Source organism: Harmonia axyridis, chromosome 3 (genome assembly GCF_914767665.1).
Source record: "Harmonia axyridis chromosome 3, icHarAxyr1.1, whole genome shotgun sequence".
Taxonomy (NCBI): Eukaryota; Metazoa; Arthropoda; class Insecta; order Coleoptera; family Coccinellidae; genus Harmonia; species Harmonia axyridis.
In genome coordinates this window covers 63,276,077-63,300,106 of record NC_059503.1, presented here as the reverse complement: position 1 = coordinate 63,300,106, position 24,030 = coordinate 63,276,077, and the positions used below count along the sequence as shown (strand labels likewise).

At 33.4% G+C, this 24,030-nt stretch overlaps 2 protein-coding genes across 3 annotated transcripts; one reads left to right on the top strand and one right to left on the bottom strand.

Annotated features, from left to right (window-relative positions):
* Positions 1 to 19: 19 nt before the first annotated feature.
* On the top strand, positions 20 to 1,231 carry LOC123676720 (ubiquitin-conjugating enzyme E2 L3). Its single transcript, XM_045612875.1, has 4 exons — positions 20 to 249; positions 444 to 539; positions 595 to 781; positions 833 to 1,231. Exons 1-4 carry the CDS (start codon positions 223 to 225, stop codon positions 985 to 987), a joined length of 465 nt encoding a protein of 154 aa, XP_045468831.1. The 5' UTR covers positions 20 to 222; the 3' UTR covers positions 988 to 1,231.
* On the bottom strand, positions 1,224 to 24,025 carry LOC123676717 (ATP-dependent DNA helicase Q5-like). 2 transcript variants are annotated; one of them, XM_045612870.1, is made up of 17 exons: positions 23,889 to 24,025; positions 23,356 to 23,473; positions 22,586 to 22,740; positions 22,244 to 22,516; positions 21,823 to 22,158; positions 17,745 to 17,871; positions 17,567 to 17,691; positions 17,135 to 17,299; positions 16,773 to 16,946; positions 16,314 to 16,717; positions 14,015 to 14,257; positions 13,747 to 13,956; positions 7,446 to 7,575; positions 6,844 to 7,119; positions 2,560 to 2,962; positions 2,031 to 2,498; positions 1,224 to 1,509 (listed from the first exon to the last, which is right to left on the bottom strand). In XM_045612870.1, exons 1-17 carry the CDS (start codon positions 23,907 to 23,909, stop codon positions 1,433 to 1,435), a joined length of 3,705 nt encoding a protein of 1,234 aa, XP_045468826.1. In that variant the 5' UTR covers positions 23,910 to 24,025; the 3' UTR covers positions 1,224 to 1,432. The 2 variants fall into 2 exon arrangements, with proteins under 2 accessions (XP_045468826.1, XP_045468827.1); XM_045612871.1 differs by lacking the exon at positions 23,889 to 24,025 and adding an exon at positions 23,627 to 23,825.
* Positions 24,026 to 24,030: the final 5 nt, after the last annotated feature.

The window sequence follows — 24,030 nt, the reverse complement described above, 5'->3', positions numbered from 1 at the left end:
TGTGACTGGTTGTCAGGAAAATTTGCCATTCTGTGGTTGTCAATAAATTGTCAAAACTTTACCAAACAAAAAAGGAATTAATACTTAAGATTTCGTATATACACTTAGTGAAAAAATTTCAAGTATCATTAGATTATTCAAAACGGACTATTTCAATATAATTGTCTAGTTTAGATTTATTACAATAACCAAAGAAAATTATTCTAACATCTAATTACAAAAATGGCTGCCACAAGGAGATTGCAGAAAGTAAGATTAATTCTAAACTTATTTATATAAATTATGTTGAACATATGAATTTGATTTCATATATATATATATATATATTTGATTGTATTCTAAATATTGTAATGTCAGAATATCTTGTCTATTTTAACTAACAAATTCAACCAATTTTGCACTATTGTTCTAATTTAATGGTACTATTTATACACTTCTTTCAGGAATTAGGTGATATAAGACAATCTGGTATGAAATCTTTTCGTGATATACATGTAGATGAAACGAATATTCTTACTTGGCAAGGTCTTATAGTACCAGTAAGTTATTTGAGTTTCTTTTTGGTGAATTGACACTTTATATATCTGTTTTTAGGATAGTCCTCCTTATAACAAAGGTGCATTTAAAATTGAAATAAATTTTCCTGCAGAATACCCTTTCAAACCACCTAAGATAAATTTTAAAACTAAAATCTATCATCCAAATATAGATGAAAAAGGACAAGTTTGTTTACCTATAATAAGCGCTGAAAACTGGAAACCTGCTACTAAAACTGATCAAGGTAAGTGTAATCATTATGTAGTACGATTTTTAATGTTTTTCTGATTTTTAGTGATCCAGGCATTGGTAGCTTTGGTTAATGAGCCAGAACCTGAGCATCCTCTAAGAGCAGATTTAGCAGAAGAATTTTTGAGGGACCGAAAGAAATTTTCTAAGAACGCTGAGGAATACACTAAAAAACATAGTGAGAAAAGGCCTGCTGATTAGATGGTGTATAGGTTATGGAATAATGAGTTATTGCTTTATTTTTATAACAAAATGTTCTATATATATGAAAATTTCTTCCACAATTCTCTAAATTTACTCTTTTTTTGCAGTTTGGCATATTTAAAATTTGTTTACTACTAATGTTGAAGATTACACTTGAAAAAACAATTACAATTTTTTTGTATGAATAATTTGATCTTTTAATGACATAAATGAGTTATTGAATAAATGCTTTATATAAATATTCACACCTTTTTATTACTCATAAATACAGTAAAATTCATTGGTATCTTATAAATTTTTGAATTCTAGTAAATAAAAGTATAAATAAAACAATATTTGATGCAAATAATAATTATGTTATGCTCTATATGTACTTTTGTTCAAGAATTACTATATACAAATTAAGAAAAACAAAACTCCTTGTATTTATAAAGATCAAATACTAAAGAGATGTCTCATCAGTTATTTTAGGATTCCTCTTTAAAAACTCTTCAATATATTTCTTGATTTCTAAGTGATCTGAAAAAATAAACGATATATGAAAGTCATTTACAAAGAGATTTTGCTGTATTTTAATACAAAGTAGAAATGTTATTGAGTGGTCAGCTACAATCTCAAATACTTTTTAATAAAATTAAGGTCAAGAAAACAATGGACTCATATTAATATTACATTTTCCAATGAAAAAGGATTTGAATTATTATAAACAAAATTTTAAGGAAGTTTCATTTCAAAATAGGCATGGAATTTAATCTGAAGTGAAGAGTGAAACAATATCAAATGAATAAATAATGTTGTTAAGATTACAATTTAAAAAATTCCCATTTGATCTTATCGAAATTTCAGTATTTTCAATGAAATAAATCATTTGGTTATGTTGTAAAGAGTAATGTATGATTTCAATGATCAGAGTTACGAGATTTTTCTACTTGACTCCTAATTTTTATCGAATATTTGATAATTATATTGGATTTATAAATCAAATAATTTCCAATATACAAATGAATAATATATACACAATTTGTACAATTAATCCTTACCTTTATCTACCAAGTTGTGAGATATATTTCTTGCTAGTTTCTTGAACAAATCTCTAGATTCAAATCTTTTTTCAGCATATGCAGGTGTTAGCAATTTCACAACATATTTTCCTACTTCATTCTTATTCAATTTACTTTTAACCTTTTGTTTATCTGTATTCACTTTGTTCCTACTAATAGAAATCTCATTTTCTATTTTTTTAAACTTATCTTTTGAATCTATTAAACTTTGTGAAGATTTTTTCTGAAGTGTATCATTCTTTGAAACACCATTTGAAGATTGCTTGTAACTTTTATCTTGAGGAGATTGATTTTGGATTTTTTTCTCAAAATTCGTACTCTGGGGACTCTTTCTGATTGTATCACAGGTATTTTCATCTTCATCTGTTTTGGAGCTATTTGGGATTCCCAAACGATCATCACTCATATTATTCTTCAAGGTTTCAGGAAAATCATCTTCCCATTCATCTGAAAATAATAAAAATGAAAAGAAATGGGATATAGATTAGTTGATATCTTACAAAGCTACCTTTAAGTCTGTAATCTTCATTTACATTTTCTGTTTTCTGCTTTTTGCAGTTTCTTTCATATTGTGATTCATCTCCAAAGAGATCATTGATATCACTTCGCTCATCAGTCATTTTTCTCTTTCTGATTGACGAAGATTCACCAAGAAATTCAGTTATTTTTCTTTGGTTATTTTTCAATTCACCCTTTTCTTCTTTCAAGAGAGTTGAAGCTTTCTGGAAACCTGTATATATTTTCTTGTTTCCTAATAACTCGGAGGCTTTACAAAAGCCATTCAAATGTGTTTCCTTCTCTGATTGTATAACATTTGTATTGATTTCATCTTCTCCTACTTGTTTTGACAATAATTTCTCCACACCATCATATAAAATCTGATCGTCAGTATATTTTTTGATTTTTGCTATCTGGAAATAGGTAAACAATTAAGAGTGCTTCAGTCGAATATTAATATTCGATATTATAATGACATATTCAATATGATACCTTATATTATATAGTGGTCAACAGATCTTTTTATAATTTGATAGAAATTTCCATCAGCATAAAGAGATATTCCCATTTTCTCTAAGGAAAATTCTACTAGTATGTAAGCACCATCTTGTTTTATTTGATATTCTATGATTCAAAATCCGTGACACAGATATTTTATTAACAGCATTGACCAAGAACAATCTACAAATCTAACCCTCTGCGAAAGTTTTTTTTGATAATATTACGTTTTGCTAACACACTTATATTTGGAAAATATGACAAATATGTCAAAACTATTAATTACCCTTCAATATATGAAACAACATGAAGCGGAGTGAAAGTGTGTCAGATCACAGATTATCAGTAATCTTTTTCTGGTTGCGCTGTTATAGGGCTTCATAAAAAACTTTTTTGCCCAAAAAGATATTTTATCTCTTTGAATTTGATATATTGAAACGATCTTCATTTTAAAATAAATTTGTAAAAAATCAATATAACGGGTTGCCCACGGGCAAAATTAAACAGTATACCCGAATATTTCCGTAAGTTTGAGTTTTTCCCGAAAGCCGCATCTTGAAATAGAATATTTATGGGTGAATAATAATCCCTTTAACAGGTGTGAGAACCCACTCAACAATCTAAAATGGCAATAATAGTCGGCTAGCGGTAGGGATTCACATATCAGAAGAACTGATTCCAGGTGCTATCTAACGTAGGAAACTGAAACCTATCGATTTCAATCCAGGGTTACGCACGAAGCCTTATGGAAGGCAGATCAAGAATTCTTTCACTGTAGCTCTGAGGATCGAAAAAAGCAATCAAAGGCCGACTCTCTCAAGACATCTGGATATCTTGTTGCTTTAGAATTTTTCTTAAATTTCTGTAATCCTCAATGTTTTGTGGTAGAATAAAGATTCCAAATTTTGTTGTTGTAGCTCTTGTATATTTAACTTTGTAATGTTTCATAAGTTTTTCTACTCTTCCCCAATCTTCTCTCTTTTTTATTGTTATCGGTGTGTGTGTGTGTGTGTCATTTTCAGTTGTTGTTCTTGAAGCCAATTTTGTTGTTGTGTTTTACGTTTCCGTAAGTTGCTCGTTCGTTCTTCCTTTGCGACTTCCGGTGTCGGGTGCACTACTTCAAGTTCTTCTTGTATGTCCGTTTCTATAGCCAGTGTGGAGTACTGATTGCTAATTTCCACCGTATTTGTGGAATTCGATGTTTTATTTGAGTTTGTCGCCTTTTTCTTCGGTTGGCAAAATTCTTCTTCTTCAGTGGTGTTGCCTAACGTTGTCAATTCTTCTAATCTCCGATTGAGATAGTTGATGACTTCCCTAATCTGCTTTACATTAAGACTGTCCAATTCCGCCATTTTCTCCTCTCTACTTCACTCTTCACTTTCACTCACTTAAGGTCACTACTTCACTACTTTCGAATATCGAAAAAAAAATTTAACAATTTTTTCCTTGGCCGCATAGAAGCGATTGAGTTGAGATTTCGGGTGTTTTAATATTATTATTAAACAGTGTTGACGAACATTAAATGTATAACTCTAACTTAAAAATCAGTCGTGTGCGAAATTGAGAGCTGATAACATCATCAGAACAATAAAAATTCATGTAAATATTGAAAAATATATTTTGAGCGTGAATTTACTTACTATCCAAAGTGTTATTATACAGATTGAGTTTTAAATAAGAAATGCCTCATTTAACTCGGAAATATGACTGATATTATCATATTCAAATGGACCACCCTGTATCTTTTTTGCCTTTTAAAATCCTCGAGAAATAAGTTACAGCTACTGCCACGTTTACATTACCTTCGCCTAAGGTAAAATAATACATTTAGAAGCATATGATTATATAAACTCGTTTAATCTCAATAATCCTCAAACATTTGTTTCATGTTAGAGGTATGTCCACATCTGAATAGTAGAAAAATTAGGAATACAAAATAACATACAGTAAAGGCGATTACAGCAGAAGCTTAAAATGTTGTATGTTCACTTTAATACAACAAACCATGCGATTTTTTAGTATATTATTCAACGAGCGGTAATGTAGGTCATAACTCACGCAAGTGAGTTATGACCATTACCGCAAGTTGAATACTATACTTTATCTACGACTATATAAATAAATACTTAGAAAAAAAATACAGACTTAGAATATGGACAGAAGGAACGAGAATAGTTATTTATAATACAAGTGCAGAAGGCATTGATATTCTTCCACGAGTACAAAATTCAAAAACGAGCCACGAAGTGGCGAGTTTTGGAATGAACGAGTGGTAGAATGAGTCTTCTGTACGAGTATTATACATTATTTTCTCTAATTCATTGCATTTTCATTGAAATTGATGAAATATTTCCATAAATATAATTTAGTGATTTTTGCATTGAAAAATATTGGTTGGCAGAACTGATTTCTTTAAGGCAAATTGATGAATTGACAGATAAAGCCGTGGCGGAAAGTTCGGAGTACCAACATAGAATAATGAAATATAACCATGAAAACTGTGCGTTTCTGATATATTCTCGCACGATTTTGTTCTACAAGATGTGGAAGAATGAACGGAATAACCACAGAATTAGAGAAATAAACATATATGCTCGATCCCGTACAAGAGAGATGGAAACTTAGTGTCGCCAATCACAATCGAACTAGCTTCGGCTAGCTCGAATCCAGTATTGAAAACTCCTTTATATTTTTTCGGGAAAATAATTCTATATGGTAACATTAGCTGTTTGTCTTTTGGAAATGTATACCTATATAATATTTCATCTTCACTATCTGAATTAATCGTTTCTAGCAAAACATTCACAATAATTAGATATCAACTTAATTTGAAAACGTCAAGAGTGACATTCCCTCGGACATTCCTCCCCTCAATAACAATAATGGAATGTTCCCTTTCGGCCAATCGAATAGAAGCTGAGAAGTATAGAAGCACAGATCCATATTTTTCGATTCATTATGGTGAGTTATTATAACTCACGGTGTTTGTTAACAGATACTATTAATTGCTCAAAAGCAGTTGAATAATGAATATATAATTCAATAGGAGTAGATAAAAAACTTTTCAATACTAATTTATTGAAACAGCAAAGTTATTATTGTAGCAGTCATAGCCATCTGTATTATTTCAACTTAGGCGAAGGTAATGTAATTGTAGCTAAAACTCCAAAATTATGTCATTTAGGTAAAGGGAACGTTACATGAAAAATATTCAGAATATTCGACCTGAAGCGAATGCTCTAATTCTTTCTGGTCGTTACGCCACTGGTGGCGCAGTTGAAAACTTATGTATTTGATATTAAAACGTTCCCAGCTTGAGAGCATCCGACATTTTTTGAAATTTTTCGATGGAATTGAAGGCCTTCTTGCACCCAAAATCTGACGGGCGCAATCGATTCAACAAGAAAAACTACTAAGGACCTGAGTATCAGAATACGATTTTTTGCATCCTGATCTGAATGAACGCCACCGGATTTTTGAACAAAAAACACTGCATAAGGGCCAAAAAAGGACGAAAAAATTTTGGTTTTAAACCAATTCTGATGTAAAATTTCCCAAATAATCCGAATCTGTAATAAAAAGATGGGTTGGCATTTGAAATTTCAAAGTTTTGGGCCTCATATCTCGCATAAGTCTCTTTTGGGTCCAAAATCTGATGGGCCTAACCTAATCTAACCTATTGAGCTGAGGGACTTAGATCAATTGCCTTAAATACAACTATCTATCTATGTAAAATTGAGTATTAAATCACCTTGAAATTGTAAATTGAATGTTAGATTAAACTAAATTTACATACCAACTTAGCCATATTATTCCTATACATCATCAATGTTGTAGTAACTGTGAAAATCGAATATTCAAGGTCGATGGCGCAGTTTTCCAAATCTTTCTGAGTCAATATATCCTCCTCCATGCAAGCATTAGAATTGGCCTTGACACTATCATTGATTTTTGTCAGATACTGCTCTCTTGTAGTCAAAGTAAGTCCTTTCACTTTACTAGAAGTAGAAGCTGCAGATTTTACTCTAGCCTGGTTAGAGAAAAGCTTTTCTACTGTTGCTGCAGAAATTTCCTGTCAAAAAAATTTATATATAAAATCGTAAAATGAAAAGAAGAATTTAAAAGCCTCAGCCTAGTAGCTGTCAGGATTATAAATTTTGAGAAATTCCAGGACTTGCTATATCAAAGAGAATATCGAAATTTTTGTCGCCAACTACTATCTTAAATTCTAATGCACAGTTTGAGCATCTCCCGTCATTTAGTTTGTTTGCTCTATTTGCACAAGAATTCTAGAAGTTAAGGTTAATTCAAGACTGTTCGAACATACATAGGTAATGCCTGAAAATTCTAATCAGTAAGTATTTGATTTTTGATAGTAGGAATAAGTATATAACATACCCTTGGATTTTTTCTCAACTCAAATTGTTTCTTGATGAAATCGGCAGTTTCCTTTTTAGCCTGCTTCTCTTGTTCTTCTCTACTGCCATTTTCATCATCATAATCTTCATTTAAGTAATCATTATAGGCGCTGCAGTAATGGCAGACAATGATAATCAGTCATTTCTAATGGAAATACAACTCAAATATTCATCAATAGACTACTTGACAGTATAAAAAATATCGTCATATCCATTGGCATCCCCATAGATTATAGACTTATAGCACTATAATACCGAAAATCTATATCCCTTTCTAAAGGGTGTTTTTTTAGAGCTTTAGAACTATAAATTGCAATAAAACAACAATGGATTATTCGATTGACATGAATTTTATTTATCCGCGAGATAATCTTGTGGCATTACATTTTAAATATGATTTCTGGCATATGACCGCCACGGCTGGCTCGGATGTAGTCCAATCTGGACGTCCAATTTTCGATGACTTTTTCCAACATTTGTGGCCGTATATCGGCAATAACAAGGCGAATGTTGTCTTCAAAATGGTCAAGGGTTTGTGACTTATCCGCATAGACCAATGACTTTACGTAGCCCCACAGAAAGTAATCTAGCGGTGTTAAATCACAAGATCTTGGAGGCCAATTCACAGGTCCAAAACGTGAAATTAGGCGATCACCAAACGTGTCTTTCAATAAATCGATTGTGGCACGAGCTGTGTGACATGTTGCGCCGTCTTGTTGGAACCACAGCTCCTGGACATCATGATTGTTCAATTCAGGAATGAAAAAGTTAGTAATCATGGCTCTATACCGATCACCATTGACTGTAACGTTCTGGCCATCATCGTTTTTGAAGAAGTACGGACCGATGATTCCACCAGCCCATAAAGCGTACCAAACAGTCAGTTTTTCTGGATGTAACGGTGTTTCGACATACACTTGAGGATTAGCTTCACTGCAAATGCGGCAGTTTTGTTTGTTGACGTAACCATTCAACCAGAAGTGATAAAAGATGCACTATTTGCATGCGTTGTTCAGGCGTGAGTCTATTCATGATGAGTTGCCAAACCAAACTGAGAATAAATCACTTGACAGCTGTTAAATCGGTCGCCATCTCGAACAGTAATGCTAACTTAAAGTTATATACCTCGAAAAAAAAACACCCTATATTTGTTATGAAGTTACTGTCAGTTTACAGTATCATTATGTTGAGTTATTTCACGTTATAACCTTTTTGATTAAAGCCCAATATTATGAAGGTAATTTGACAAAAAAAAGACATAATATATGCCAAAAAAGCTCTATGAACTTGAATAATTATAATAACTTTATAAAAAAAGAATTTAATTAAACAATGTAATAAATCAAAGTACTGTAAACAATGAAATACTATAACATAATAACATTTAGTTCATTACTCAAAACGAAATGATTTTCGTGAAGGATAACAGCAGTAACAATACTGAAAACAAACTCTTTCATATACGGTGCCCTTGATTGCTTATGTGATGTGTAAAATTGCATTTTGGCGGGTTCTTTGGGTTTTAATTTTTTATTGTTATTTTTTTGAAAAATATTCATGTGAATTGATTATATTAACTTTTCAGGTGGTCAATAATATAAGAATTAAAAAAATTTGTCAAGTAGCCTATTTATAGAGTTACTTTTCAAAATATACTAAAAATGGAAAAATATACATTCCATGTGTAGCATCTGCCGCGATCGGTCGTCTATCACAGCGTTTATCGGAAAATTAATTCAAAGTATTTTATTTTCGCACTAAATCAATATAAAACCCGTCATGAATTCTTCAAGTGATGGTGAATACTCTGAAATGGAGATTGATGATAATGGGGAATGGAGATCAGTTCATCACAAAAGGAAAAGAGAAAAAAATCCTAACTCGCCAACACAACAACAATCTAAAAAACTCGCATTTCCATCTGTGGGAAAGGATGAATCAACACAAGTCGCTTATCAGGATAATACAACTGGGAATTCCAATGATGTCACACGTGTGCGCCCGCAATCAACTCAAAACATAAACATTGCCAGAGTAAACAAAATCACAGGTAGTGATAAAGAAGAATATGGCCCATTTAAGGGATTTCCATCCAATAAAAATGCAACTCAAAATACTAAAGAGACCAGAACTACAAACCAAACAATGAATGAACAAGTGCCAAACATTACAATTCATCAAAATATAAACTTGAATGAACAACATAAGAATAATAACTCACTTACTTCTGAAACAATGAAAGACATAATTAACAAAAAATACAATTCACTCTACTATATAAATACAGACACCAATATCAATACCAGAATCCAAATGGCGGATATATGGGAAAAGGAAAGACCGCAAAATAAGGATACAATTCTGAAAACGAAAAAAGGATTTTTACTCAAAACAGATACCCCCAAAAGCAATTATTGAAGAAACGCTCAAGAAAATGAAAAACAGTAAGAAAATTAACGAATATTCCACCGCTACACCCTACATCCAAAGGAACAAGGAAAGATCCCTTCCACTTCCAAATTACTCCTGTGTAATTGCGAGAGTTGAAAAAGAAATCAATGATGAAGAATTAAACAACCACTTGAAAAAAGCAAACTACGAGTTCAGATATTGCAAGCGAATCATTTCCAAGCAAACTAACACACCAACATCCTTAATACGAATTATCACCGGAAACATTAACACTTACGAGAAAATTCTATCTGAGGGTGTTTTCTACAAAAGCAGACATTATCCAGCATACCCAAGCAATGCTCCAGATCCAGCACCGCTCCCTTGCAGCAAATGCTTGCAGTACACACACTGCACCAAAGATTGCACCGAACCCACCAAATGTTTGAAATGCAATGAGGAACATTCTACAAATAAGTGCAAATCAAATCTCCCCCCAAAATGCAACGGCTGTGGCTCAACAGATCATCAGGCCTGGTCTTTCAAGTGCCCTAAGCGCCCCACTCAACCCATTGAAGGCATTCCCAATCTACCAGTAAAAACACTAAACAAAAGAAGCAACCAAATCGACCCAAAAATCTGTAAAAAGTCAAGAATTCACGCTCCAGTTACCATTCACGATACAATTGTCAACACTTATATTTCAAAATTGAACAACCCTAAAAACTCGAATAGAGAAAATCTAATTGAAAAATTGAAGAAAAAATTCATCTCTGAGTATAATGTTGACACAGCCCTCACCTTCGTTGGAAACAACTGGGTCTACATACTTATGTTTGATTTAGACCTCGACGAGCCTAATTCCCCGACTGAGACAGTCCATCAAAATATGAGCCGGAACGTTCGATTGTGAAGTGGATTTCATCTATTGCAATGTAAATAGCTACCTACCCAAAAAATACCTCATCAATAATACTATTGAAAAATACAACATCAAGTCGGCACTGTTTGTTGAAACTAAAACTAAACCTCAACATGAAATAAGTTACAGGAACTGGGACATTATAAAACATGATGGCAATATAACTAATCTAAATACCAGAGGTGGTAGCATGGCAATGTCGCATTCTTCTCTCAATATGAAAAAGTGCAATGGTCCCCTTATCAGAAATCCTTTGAACGAAGTGCTACATATAACTTTTCCACTGAAAAACGAGGAATTACATGTCTTCTTACTGTATGTTCATCCCAATGGAGAAATAGAGGAAACTATTCTCAATATGGCAGTTAGATACCAATACTGCATCATAATCGGCGACCTCAATTTAAACACCGCAGCGAAACACAAAAAGCTCAAGGATTTCCTGAAAAATTCTAACTGCATAATGGCGAAAACTCCTCCAACCTTCCTGATGCCTAATAACAACGACAGCACGCCAGACCGTATTATATATTCAAACTCTCTTGATAATTGCCTGAAGACAATCGACGTCATTCCAGACCTGGGGGCAGACCATCAAGCTATTATATTTAAACTTCAGGTAACACTGAACAATTCAATAAATGACGATCTCCACTACAATTTCCATAAGTCCAACATAAAAAAGATAAACACATGTATGGAAAAATTTATCGAAGATGTCAGTGACCAGCCACTTGACAGGAATGTGATTTCTGATTTTCTAAAAACCTTGGAAATCAGCACATTGGATAACACTCCGAAAAGGCCTATCATCTACCATGCACATGAACTCCCGCCCTTCATCATTCGATTGATTAAAATTAGAAGAAGAATGTACCGTGAATACAAGTGTAATCCACAACCAGAATTCAAAACACACATAAACAGATACAATAAGAACATTCACAGGCTTATCCAAGATTATAAACAAAACAAATGGCTGGCTGCATGCGAAGAAATTAATAACTGTCAAGGAAAACGTTTTTTTCAAGAAATAAAAAAACTATCTGGATACAAAAAAGCTCCTCGTATTAAAACTATTGAGGAAAATGGAATAACTTATAACACCGATGCTCAACAAGCAGAGTTGTTCGGAGAACATTTTTCAAAATTTTATAATGGTACGCCACAGGACAACTTTGATAGATGCACTGACTCCATGGTAAACGACTGGAATGAAAAATTTTTCAGGAAAAATTCCGAAGAAACAAGCAATAACATGGTCAACCAAGAAGAATACTTTAACATCCTTCACAGTCAAAAAAATACAGCTCCAGGTCCTGACTCTATATCGTGGAGGGTGGTGAAAAATTTAAGTCTTGAAGTCCACCTTTTCATAATATCTATCTTTCAGTTTTGTCTAAACAAACAATACTTCCCACCAGAATGGAAAATAGGAGATATTATAGTCATTCACAAATCCAATAGTAACCTCAAGAAAATAAACAACTACAGGCCAATAACGCTACTGCCAACAATCGGAAAATTATTTGAAAAAACCGTGAAATTCAAACTATCTGAAGCAATTGCAGGGCGCATTCCTATTCACCAGTTTGGTTTCAGAGAGCACTGCTCTACCCTCCATCCACTTACAATTTTGTCATCAAATGTACAAACTGCCAAACTGAACAACCTGAAATCCGCTGCTTTGTTTTTAGATATCCAAAAGGCGTTTGACAGTGTATGGTACAGGGGGTTACTCTACAAGCTGTACAAACTCGATGTACCCACATATCTGATTGAAATCATAAAGGAATTCCTCACTGCCAGAAAGTTAAGGGTAAAAATAGGGAACAACAAGTCTCAAACGTTCACCATCGAAAAAGGTCTTCCTCAGGGTTCACCACTGTCACCTCTTCTGTATAAAATCTACTGCCATGATATGCCCGCTTCAATCGTTGACTTCCACCAATACGTTCTCCAGTTCGCTGACGATACAGCCTTAGTTGCCCATAAACGAACCCTACCACAAGTTATTAATGCTCTACAAGAATTAATAGAGGCTACAATTGAATGGCTGAAGAAATGGAAACTACAATTGAACCCCCTTAAGACTGAGTTAATAATATTCAATCATAAAATTACGAGTTATTCGCCAAGCATCACAATCTTCCAGCACAACATACAGCCTAAAGCTAACCTAAAATATCTAGGATTTCAATTGGATCAAAAGCTGAATTTCAAATACCACAGTAATTCAGTTAAAAAAAGGGTAATTTCCAGAGCTGAAATATTCCGCAGTCTTACCTACAAGGATAAGGGCATTAACAGACAGACTGCAGCCATTATCTACAAAAGTATATGCAGACCTCTTATGGATTATGGGCACAACCTTTACTTGGGCTGCAGGAGACCAACCATTAGACCACTTGAAACGGCAGAAACAACAGCAATGAGAAAAATAACCAAAATTCGCCATCCGAATAATCCGTTACACAATCCTCCAAACCCATTGCTGTATAAGTTGCTTAAGGTTGAGCCTATAGCAGACAGAATCAGGAAGCTGTCCATGAAATTTGCCCAAAGGCCGAACAACTGGGAAATCCTGGAACCACATTTAATCCAACGAAACCAGCATTCCATGCCCAGAGCAAAATATCCTCTAAAGACCATCAGAGAACATCTTGAGGAGTTCAGGGACAGTCCTGACCACTGAAGATGCCAATCAATGATTACCACTTCGAAATCTAGTTGATTCACCTCTATAATATAATGTTTTTTTTTTTTTTTTGCTTTCCGTCCAAATGTTAAATCTCCAAACTATTTATCTACAAACATTGTTTAATCTCATATTTCAGTTATTGTAAATTTACCTGGCTGTAGGACTAATACTGTCGATGGCCATTTGGCCCTTGGGTCAATAAATTGCGTTTATTATTATTATTATTGGAAAAATATAAAGATTTCTAAAATCAAATCAAGAACTTGCCTATTAATTCCTTTTCTGCCTTCACCATACAAATCTCCGTAATCTCCATCATCAGCCTTCGACATAACACTATTGTATTGTATACTCTTTATATGAAAATGTTCAGCTCTTTCAGCAACTCCTTTTTTATCAATGCATATATCGCAATTTGTGAGACACTTTTTTTCAGGTTCTCCGAAATGTCGGTTGAATAGATTGTGACGACAGTCACTGAAATGATTGAACAAAATTACAAAAGACCAATAAATTGTTAATAGAAATAACTCACTCTGCGTTCTCACAAAACTCAACCACCCTTTTGAAACCAGATATGGTATTCTCTGCTTTTATCTTTCCAGCATCTGTATTTTTCGCTTTAGCCAAATCTTTATTGAGATGGAACTCAATAGCTTTAGTGTCAGTTCTACTATAGTATATTCGACACTTGGATGGCTTTCCATCTCTTCCAGCTCTGCCGGATTCTTGATAATAGGAGGATGGGTCCCTTGGAACGCCCCAATGAATTACAAACCTGTATATGAAGAATTTACCTTTCAATAGTATGCCGAGTTAACTAACGAACAAAACATTGTCAGGTGACAATATCAATGTTAACTATAAACAACTTTCAATTCAGAAGATGAGTTCAAAATAATTAAATTAAAAAGAATATATGGCAAGGGCAATACATCTTCTTTTGAAAAAAAAAGTAGAAACAGACAGAAAATTTTCACATGTACAGGGTGGGCAAATAAGCGAGGTAAGCGGCTGTATCTCAGGATCCACTCATCGTAGAGACTCGCGGTAAAAAATTTTACCACTAAAGTGTACAAGAGAACACACTGGAAATTATTTTGAAGTTCATAGCTCTACCGCTAGGGGGCGTAATAGCTACCGTCGAGTAGAAAAATGAATTTTACTCGAAAATGTTTCATATGAAGTTAAAGAAAAAATATCATCACTGTAATCCTTGGAAAATTCTCTATCTTTTTGAATTGTCACTTTCGATTTTACGACATCAAATAAGGGTAGGGGAAAGGGAGAAATCTGACTGATTGAAGCACCTGTAACTTCAGTTTGGCTCAACATTTTTGAGCAAATTAGATCTCGTCTGAAAGATAATATCTTGTTGATTGGGGACAAAATATAGTCATGATAAATTTGTTTTTGCTGCTTTCTATAGGGGCGCTAAGTCAGAAATTCATTGTTTTGTTTATTTTACTCCGAAATTTCAAATGTAATGATAGGATTTTCTTAACATAAACAGAAATTCCATCAAATTTGCATGAAAAAACCTACAGGTCGCAAAGCGATAGTTTCAGGCGTTCTGAAGTTATGGCCGAAAGAAGATATTCTTCAACTGATGCACTGTGAAAAACCAAATTGTGTCTTTAAGTTCTAACAGAAACAGAAATCCCATCAAATTTGTATGAAAAAACCTGCAGGGCGCAAAGCGATAGCTTCAGACGTTCTGGCGTTATGGCCGAAAGAAGACACAATATAGTTTTTCAGTGCATCAGTTGAAGAATATCTTCTTTCGGCCATAACTTCAGAACGCCTAAAACTATCGCTTTGCGACCTGCAGGTTTTTTCATACAAATTTGTGGGATTTCTGTTTTTGTCAGAACCTAAAGACACAATTTGGTTTTTCACAGTGCATCAGTTGAAGAATATCTTCTTTCAGCCATAACTTCAGAACGCCTGAAACTATTGCTTTGCGACCTGTAGGTTTTTTCATGCAAATTTGATGGAATTTCTGTTTATGTTAAGAAAATCCTATCATTATATTTGAAATTTCGGAGTAAAATGAACAAATCAATGAACTTATGACTTAGGCCTCCTATCGAAAGCAGCAAAAGCAATTTTATCCTCAATCAACAAAATATTAATTTTAGACGAGATCTAATTCGCTCAAAAATGTTGAGCCAAACTGAAGTTACAGGCGTTTCAATCAGTCAGATTTCAGTCCCTTTCAACTACCCTTATTTGATGTTGTAAAATCGAAAGTGACAATTCAAAAAGGTAGAGAATTTTCCAAGGATTACGGTGATGATTTTTTTTCTTCAACTTTATATGAAACATTTTCGAGTGAAATTCATTTTTCTACTCGACAATAGCTATTATGCTTCTATAGGTAGAGGTATGAACTTAAAAACAATTTCCAGTGTGTTCTCCGCAAGTCTCTGTACACAATAAGAGCTGAAATTTCTGTCAATGCTCTTGAATATGCATACCATTTCATGAAACTCAGATTATTAGTATGTGAGATATTGACGTCCTGGAAACTTTACGTTTGTACATTCAGGTTTTGTGTAATCAGGTGAGATGAAATTCGTATAAGGCCATTCACCCAAACCAAACTCATACCATATTTCATCAAATTCTGACAAAAATTTTAGAAGTCCAACCATTCCTCGATACTCAGACCAAGACATCAACACATAGTCATAACATTGGAGTTTTTCAGAATGGTACAAGATATATTTCGAGAATGAAAATTTTCAATTCAGAGAATAAATTTTTTTTCATCCAGAAAGTTATCACAAACATTGCCATTTGACTCGAAAGCAATAACGAAATGAACATACCTAACTGTAGCCTTATCCACACCCATTCCAAAACTAATAGTTGCAGCTATCACAGGAACTTCTCCATTCTGCCATTTATTCTGAACTTCCAATCTTTCATGATTTTTCAAACCAGCATGATAGGCCAAGCATTTAATTTTCATTTTGTTTAATTGTTCAGATATGAACTCTGTTTGTTCTCTGGTTCTGCAATAAATGAGTCCACAAGATTTATTTTTAGGTTCCATTTCTTTTTCTTTTTCGAAATTCAAACAATCACAAATGAATTTTTTAACGTGTTGAAAAGGATTCTCTAGAACATTCAAGAAATATACATCGTAAAAGAGGTTGTTTCTAAAACAAGAAGTTTTAAATTCTTTAAAATCTTTTCCAAAATGTAAACTGGTCAAAATATCTCTGGTTACCTAAAAATAAAATGTTTATATATTTATATCAAGAGAAAAATGTAGCAGATCATACATCAGCTCCCGCAGTAGCAGTCAAAGCAATATAAGGTGCTTTACAAATTTCTCGTAAAGCCCCCAGTTTGAGGTATTGGGGTCTGAAATCATGTCCCCACTGACTGACACAATGAGCCTCATCTACAACAATATATGCCACTTTATCGAAATTTGCCAAATTCTTCAAGAGGTCCTAAAAATGGATATAAATATTATCACAATATGATAAAATCATTAAAAAACATTGATTTACTCATATTCAATAGACATGCTATTGGAAAGTAGTGTCTCTCACGTCAGTAGATGATCTTAGAGTATGTATGTTCGAATTGTTGCTAAATATGTTAATAAAAAATTTTATGGAATATACATATAACTCACTTTAAAGGTATTTGTTGCTGCTTGCTCGGGTGTTATATATAACAGCTTTGTCTTAGGTGAAACCAGCTTGAGATCATTTATTATATCTTCCCTCTCAGATTTCAATATTTTAGAATTAAGGGACACTGCATGTATTTTCAAAGCTTTCATATGATCAATTTGATCCTGTAATACAAATTATAAAATTGGTTTCAGTTTATCAATGTAAATGATTATTCATTATTTCAAATCAAATAAGAGAATACTTAGAGTTGGTGTAAATTGCTTTGTACGCTTGTTCAATAGAATGTTAAGTTCGCTTCTTTGAAATTTTGTCTTGATTTGGAACTGCGATTCCATCAAGCATCAAGTGTGTATATACACAATAAGATTTAATTTGCTAACAAAGGCTTTATTCAATTTATGATGGTAATGATTGATATTTAAGTTCACCTTAATGAGTGCTAAAAGGGGGGAAAAAACAATCGTCACTTTTTGTGGATATAACATTGCTGGCAGCTGATAACATAATGATTTTCCCGAACCTGTAGGCATAGTCACTAGTACATCATGGTTTCCTGAAATAATATAATTTTTTCATTATATGAATGAAACAACAAATCTAACCTACTTTGAGCTATTTCTCGTATTGCTCGTTTTTGTAACTTCGATTTGAATTTTTCATGTCTGAAGTTCGTTGTTAGGGCTTCTCTTATCTTGTCATCATCCATTTTGACATTAATACAACAATACGGACCCTGGAATTCGAATAAAAATTATTTTGAAATTCTGAACGAGCAGTTTGTTGTTGACATTTCTCTCAATTCAAATTACGCGCTATACCCAACTGTCATGTAAAGAATATTTTATGCTCTGGATCACAAAAAATAATGACGAATCTAGACAATGGTCTTAACATGTAAAATGTGCTCATAGGTGTAGATCTATCGGTGTTACCAATGCGATTTCACTGAAAAACCCGAATTCCATGTCAAAAAATCCAGAAAAGTCCGCTAAATTAATTTAAGAATATTTGCAATATGGTTTCGCTGGGGCTGCCATCTAGCGTTAATATTTAAGGAAATGGTTTGTTATCATGGACCAGGCATCATACTGAGACGACTTATGGACCATTAGTTGCTTCGAGACCAAGACGCTTGGCACCGGAAAAGTTCAAAGAAACCACGAAGGAGTTAGGGAAGAATATCTTCTCTAGTACAAGTATACAAGCAGATCCCCCTAGCTAAGGAAGTCATCAAGACTCCATTTGGGTTTTTCGATTGTCCTTTCATGACGTTTGAACTAAGTTCCTAGGCTACCTGAAGGAAGAAAATCACTACCAGATAGGGTTCAAGACATCCTGGAGTACAACAAACCGACAATTGCCAATGTGGTGACACCCACGTGGCAAGGAAAGCTGCTACAACATTACAAGCGCAGAAGCGACTCACTGCCTTGTTGCATCAAGTGAATTCAACTCAAACTTTACGGGCAGTTGAATATTCAGAGACGCATTTAGGTCGAAAAATCAACCTAAGAGGTAGGAACGAAGACGTGGACCAACCTGGGACCTGGATTGCGCTTTGATATGCAAAATCCAAAGTGACGCTTAACATCCCCAGGAAATTGGGGTACCATATTTAGCACGCTCGTAGCTGTTAGCTTGTGAACACATAAATTGTACAGCCAAATTCAATATACAGAGTGTTTCCTAAACATGCGGCAAAAATTCAGGGGGTTGTTCCTTGGACTATTTTAAGCATGTTTTGTCCTTGGATGATTTTTGAAAAACCTCTTTGTTTCGAAGATACAGGGCGAACAACATTTTTCATATTTTTAAAATTAATAATAGTTTAAATAAAAATGCGTACCGCACTGTGTTTACTAAGTAGGTACAATTTATTTTTAAATTTGTTTAACAACATTCCAATTACTAAAAACGGCCAGTTTTTTGACTAAAAATTGATAAGTGCAGATGGTAAAGGAATACAGATTAAACACGGTTTTCATTGCTGGGTGTAACTTAATAAGAAATGATCCTGGTGTTTTTGAAAGGGTTCGGCAGTCAATGAGGAGAAGATTGGATGCTTGTATGCTGGCTAGAGGTGGTCATTTTCAACAGTTTTTGTAGGTTGAGTTGAATTTTCATGTAATTTTTCATAATAAAATGTTATTATCTGAAATTTTGTTTCCCCTATATCTTCGAAACAAATAGGTTTTTCAAAAATCATCAAAGGACAAAATATTCTTAGAATAGTCCAAGGAACAACCCCCTGAATTTTTGCCGCATGTTTAGGAAACACCCTGTATATTAGTTAAGAATTCCAGTGTTTCATTATCCAAATTTAATAGAATTCCCATTGAACGATTCAACAAAAAACCGGCCCTAGGATGTCTATCGGACACGAGCAACTAATATGTGCAGCGCAAGGCACGACTCACAGCCCCCACATGTTGCAGCCTTGTAGCAACAGCGCCGAAGACACGCTAAGCCTTCGTACCGTCGTCGGTACTGACAGGGGAGTGTGAATGTGTGTGCCGAGAGATGGCGTTATGGGCTTTGCGTCACTCTCTAATTTGGTACCGCTGGGGATATAAGCCAACCGAACCACAGAAAAGAGAGGTATTACAGAAACGACACTCACTATTCTGATTCTGAACTACGGTCGAGTCACCATACTCCGCTATGGAGATGAAAGATGTATTTGACAGAGTTCAGTATGTCAAACTGACAATTTCATCAGTGATCTCAGAATGAAACGCCTCCATCCTCAGAGAGAGGTTGCACTTTCGAAATTGACTGAGAACACCTTGCCAAAAACTAATCAATGGTTTATAGCCTCAAATTCTATAACTATGAACTCGTTTTTTAATCAGATTGGTGGATTTGCATCATTTCTAGGTTTCAGCCTTGTCTTTATTCAATTTGTAATACCTACTCAACAATGATGATGATAATTTATTATTCAAACTATAATAACAGAAAAACTTATTTTATAAAATATAAATATTTGATGTGCCTTTTGAGTTTTTTGCATGATCAGTAAATATTCTTTCTAGGCGATGAAGTGCAATTCATAAATTCTCCATGAAATTCCCTCTCATTGCCATTTCTAAAAAAAATAATTCATCAAAAATATTTTATTTTGGAAACCGCGCTGCAGTTATAAAAATTAGATTAAAAAGAAGTACAATTTCCAAGTGTGTAATAATATCATACGATATTAATTATCTATCTGGTTAATGTATCAGCAAAATGCCATCAACATAACCAATGTCAAACAGAAGATTTCCATTAATTAGGAATCATAATCGAAAGTAACCCAAGGAGAATGCATGTCATCGAGGGAGAATAGCGATATACCGGTTTCATCCTTATTAGGGAACATCAGTACCGCAAAACTCTACCCAAGATGACAAACAAACGAAATAGCAGGCACCTTATTTGTCCGCTGGGTGGCGCACCGCAGTAATCATAATGAATAGCGCCTGCTAGCGTTCAATAAGGTGTCTGCTATTTCGTTTGTTTGTCATCTTGGGCAGAGTTATGCGGTACTGATGATCCCTAATGAGGGTGAAACCGGTATATCTCTATTCGCTATCGCTTTTTTAATGATTATAAAATGGTGTTTCTGAAGCAATAAGAAAGATAATGAAGTTAATCAAAAAGAAAATGTTGAAAAAAGATAAGGCCAAAGAGTAAGTTCAATTCTAACTTGATAATGTTACTATTACACTCTACAGGGTGTTTAAGATTTCATGAAAACAACACGCTATAATTTTTACATCTGTAATTTAGAAAAAAGAGGATTCTATGCACATACAATTCACACACTAACTTTCAGAGGAAAATAACATGTCATTTAGAATTTAAAAAAACTCCAAATCAGAAGTGTAGTTTTTACCGAAAGATTTATTTAACAGGGTTTTATACCATGTGGTATTCTCATGATCTCGTTCAACTACTCCTTTCTCCTCAGCGTTTTTGAGATCCCACCAGTTTTCAGGATTAGTTGAGCAATTTCAAACTTTTCTCTGATTTACCGTCTTTTTATACCACATGCAAGAATTCAAAATATGTTTTTAAGTCTTTATTTTAATTTCAGAAGAACTACATTTTCAGCCTTTGACAAGACTTTTTGTATAATATTTTCATGTGAAAAAAAAAATGTTTGGGAAGTTATATCACGCATATATTCTTATTCTTCAATAAAAAATTCATCTTATTCTTTTTTTTATTAAAAAAAAAAATAAATAAATAAGGACTTTCCGCAATGATGCTTTTTAAAGTGAATAATATGAAAACTTCATATAAATCGATGGTCTTTAGCGTACTAATTTTTAAACTGATCGATGAAACAGTATAGACCCCTCTTGATTGACAACAATCATGCGTCTTTTTCAAGAATATGTTTAAAACTAATTAATTGAATTAGCTGTTCTTCTTCATTTCAGGTTATATCGCGATTGGTTGTCCCCAATACTCTGAGGTTGCATCCTGCCCATTTTGTAATGAATTTGTTTTTCATATAAAAAATAAATATTAAAAAAATTTATAAAATTTTGAGCATATTTATGCTTTCAAATAATTTTTTTCATTTGAGTAGGACTTGAATTTTACTACTTATGAAAATGGATAGTAATATTATATATTTCAAAAGTTAACTCTACAATAATCTTAATACGAAAAAACTGAATTAAATCCTTCCCTTTAAAACATTTCCAGATCCACTGAATGGTTTGAAATCGTCCTTATCCTCTTTTTCCTTACTAATACTTGGCTTCGTACTTCTTCTCATAAAGGTTATAGTGCCAATTTGATAATCATAATCTGGTATTCCCCTAACGTATGTTGCTTTTGGAACAGAAACCTCGGATGATGTGGAGTCCTTGCGGACCTTGCCATCCAATCGGTTTCCTGTACCACCAAATGGAACGAAACCTGATGGTTCTGGCATAAGATCTGCAGGGTCAACAACCATCTCTTCTTCCTCCTTCTTTTGGAATTCAGGTTCCTTATATCCTATAGGGGCAGCAAATTCAACCTGTTCAGATCAAACAAATGATTTATCAGATATCGGAATGAAGGATAAATGACTAATCAGTAAAAAAAATGGATTAGTTACTCACATTCATATCACATTCGATAATACTAATAGCATCACCCGGTTTTGTTTCTAGTACAGATAACTCATATATTTTCTGGTTGTATTTTACAGCAATAACATCTCCTTTTGTTAAACAAGCAAATGATCTCAAACAATTCTCCAAGACTGCCTTTGGATTAGTGATATCCAAAAAATCTGGAGAAACTGGTTGAAATTTGGAAAATGTCCCAACTGGTAAGTCAATACTTTCTACTTGAATCATATCTCCTTCTCTAAGATTCATATTTTGCATCATCTACAAAAAAAAGAGTTGAATTCTCCTTTGAATATTAAAAAAAAAAAGAAATTAGAAATGGATATTTACCCAGTGTGGAAGATAAACTTTTGCCTCATCAGCAACAAATTCCAGAACACCACAATGAGAAACTCTATTACTTTTTTTATTTGTCAATTTAAACAACATAGGATAACTTATATTCAGTCTGGTCAATTGTTCTAGAGCAGATGGGGGCATAATAACTGTAAATTTCAAAACAATAACGATAAATATCCTAATATTGAACAAATTGCAACATATATAAATTCATTTCCTTGAAATCCATCAAATATTCAAAAAAATTTTATCACTGCAGTTGACTTGCACTTAAGTTTTTAAAAATTTATATTTTGTAGAATTTTAGCAATGGTTTGACATGCAATGAAAGTTATCAGAGTGGCACTCTTCCGTCATAACTCTGTTTTTGTTCCATGTAGGTAATGCAATATAAGTTTTTAGGTAGTTTTGTGATTTGTTGTTTTTAGATATAGATTCACTTATCGAATTTGGTTCAAAACATCGGTAATATAATATCAGTAATATATTTTGTTATGGGGGTTTGCTTCCGAGATCTATAGATTCGAAAGACAAGCTTCTCATAATTGTCAACTTTCCAGGAGATAAGTAAGGAAATGGTTTTCAACATGCATAGCGCTTACAAGCCAAAAGGCCAAACCTAATTTACTTCAACATACTTCCCCATTTTTAAATTAGTTCATGTATAAAATAAATTATAAAATTAGTTCCTAGTCCTTACAAAATAAAATCATAAATTATTATGTATATTTTAAATAATACACCATTTGTCATAAACTCACTTTTTCCACCTCTTTCAACATCTTGTCTTTCATTACCAGGTAGCATAGCTACCGAGTAACAATAATAAGAAACACTGAAGTTTCTGTTGATCTCGGGAAACATGAATCCAAATTGAAACTGAAAATTTGAGAACATTATATTTTACCATTGGATATAGAAAAGAGGGTTATTGGTTATTTTGAGTTTGTCATTTAATTTCACAATTTTGAAATTTCTATCTCTACACACAGAAATTCATTAAAGGTCACTTATTTTTCACAATTAAATTACCATTTTCAAACTGTTTTGTGAACTTTTTTCTGTATATCGATTAACGACTTCCTATTCTCATTATATGACTATAATTTACACTCAAGACACCTTTTAAGAAAGACTAGATTGCAATGATGGATAATTAAAAAGTTGAAGAGACAATAATAATAATAATAAATGACAAATCATTTCCTTATAGGTTATATTATGACGTCAAAAAATGTCAGTGTGAATTCACGGAAAACCTCAATAAAATAATCACTGAATATAAAACACTTACTACATCACGATGGTTACGCATATTGGAGCTGGTTTCTGGAAATTTTATCAGCAAATACTATAAGATTGCTCTGTTGGAATTCTTTCAGATTCTAATTGGACTCTTCTCTTGTATACGTACAAAAAACAGAAAGGATATTTCT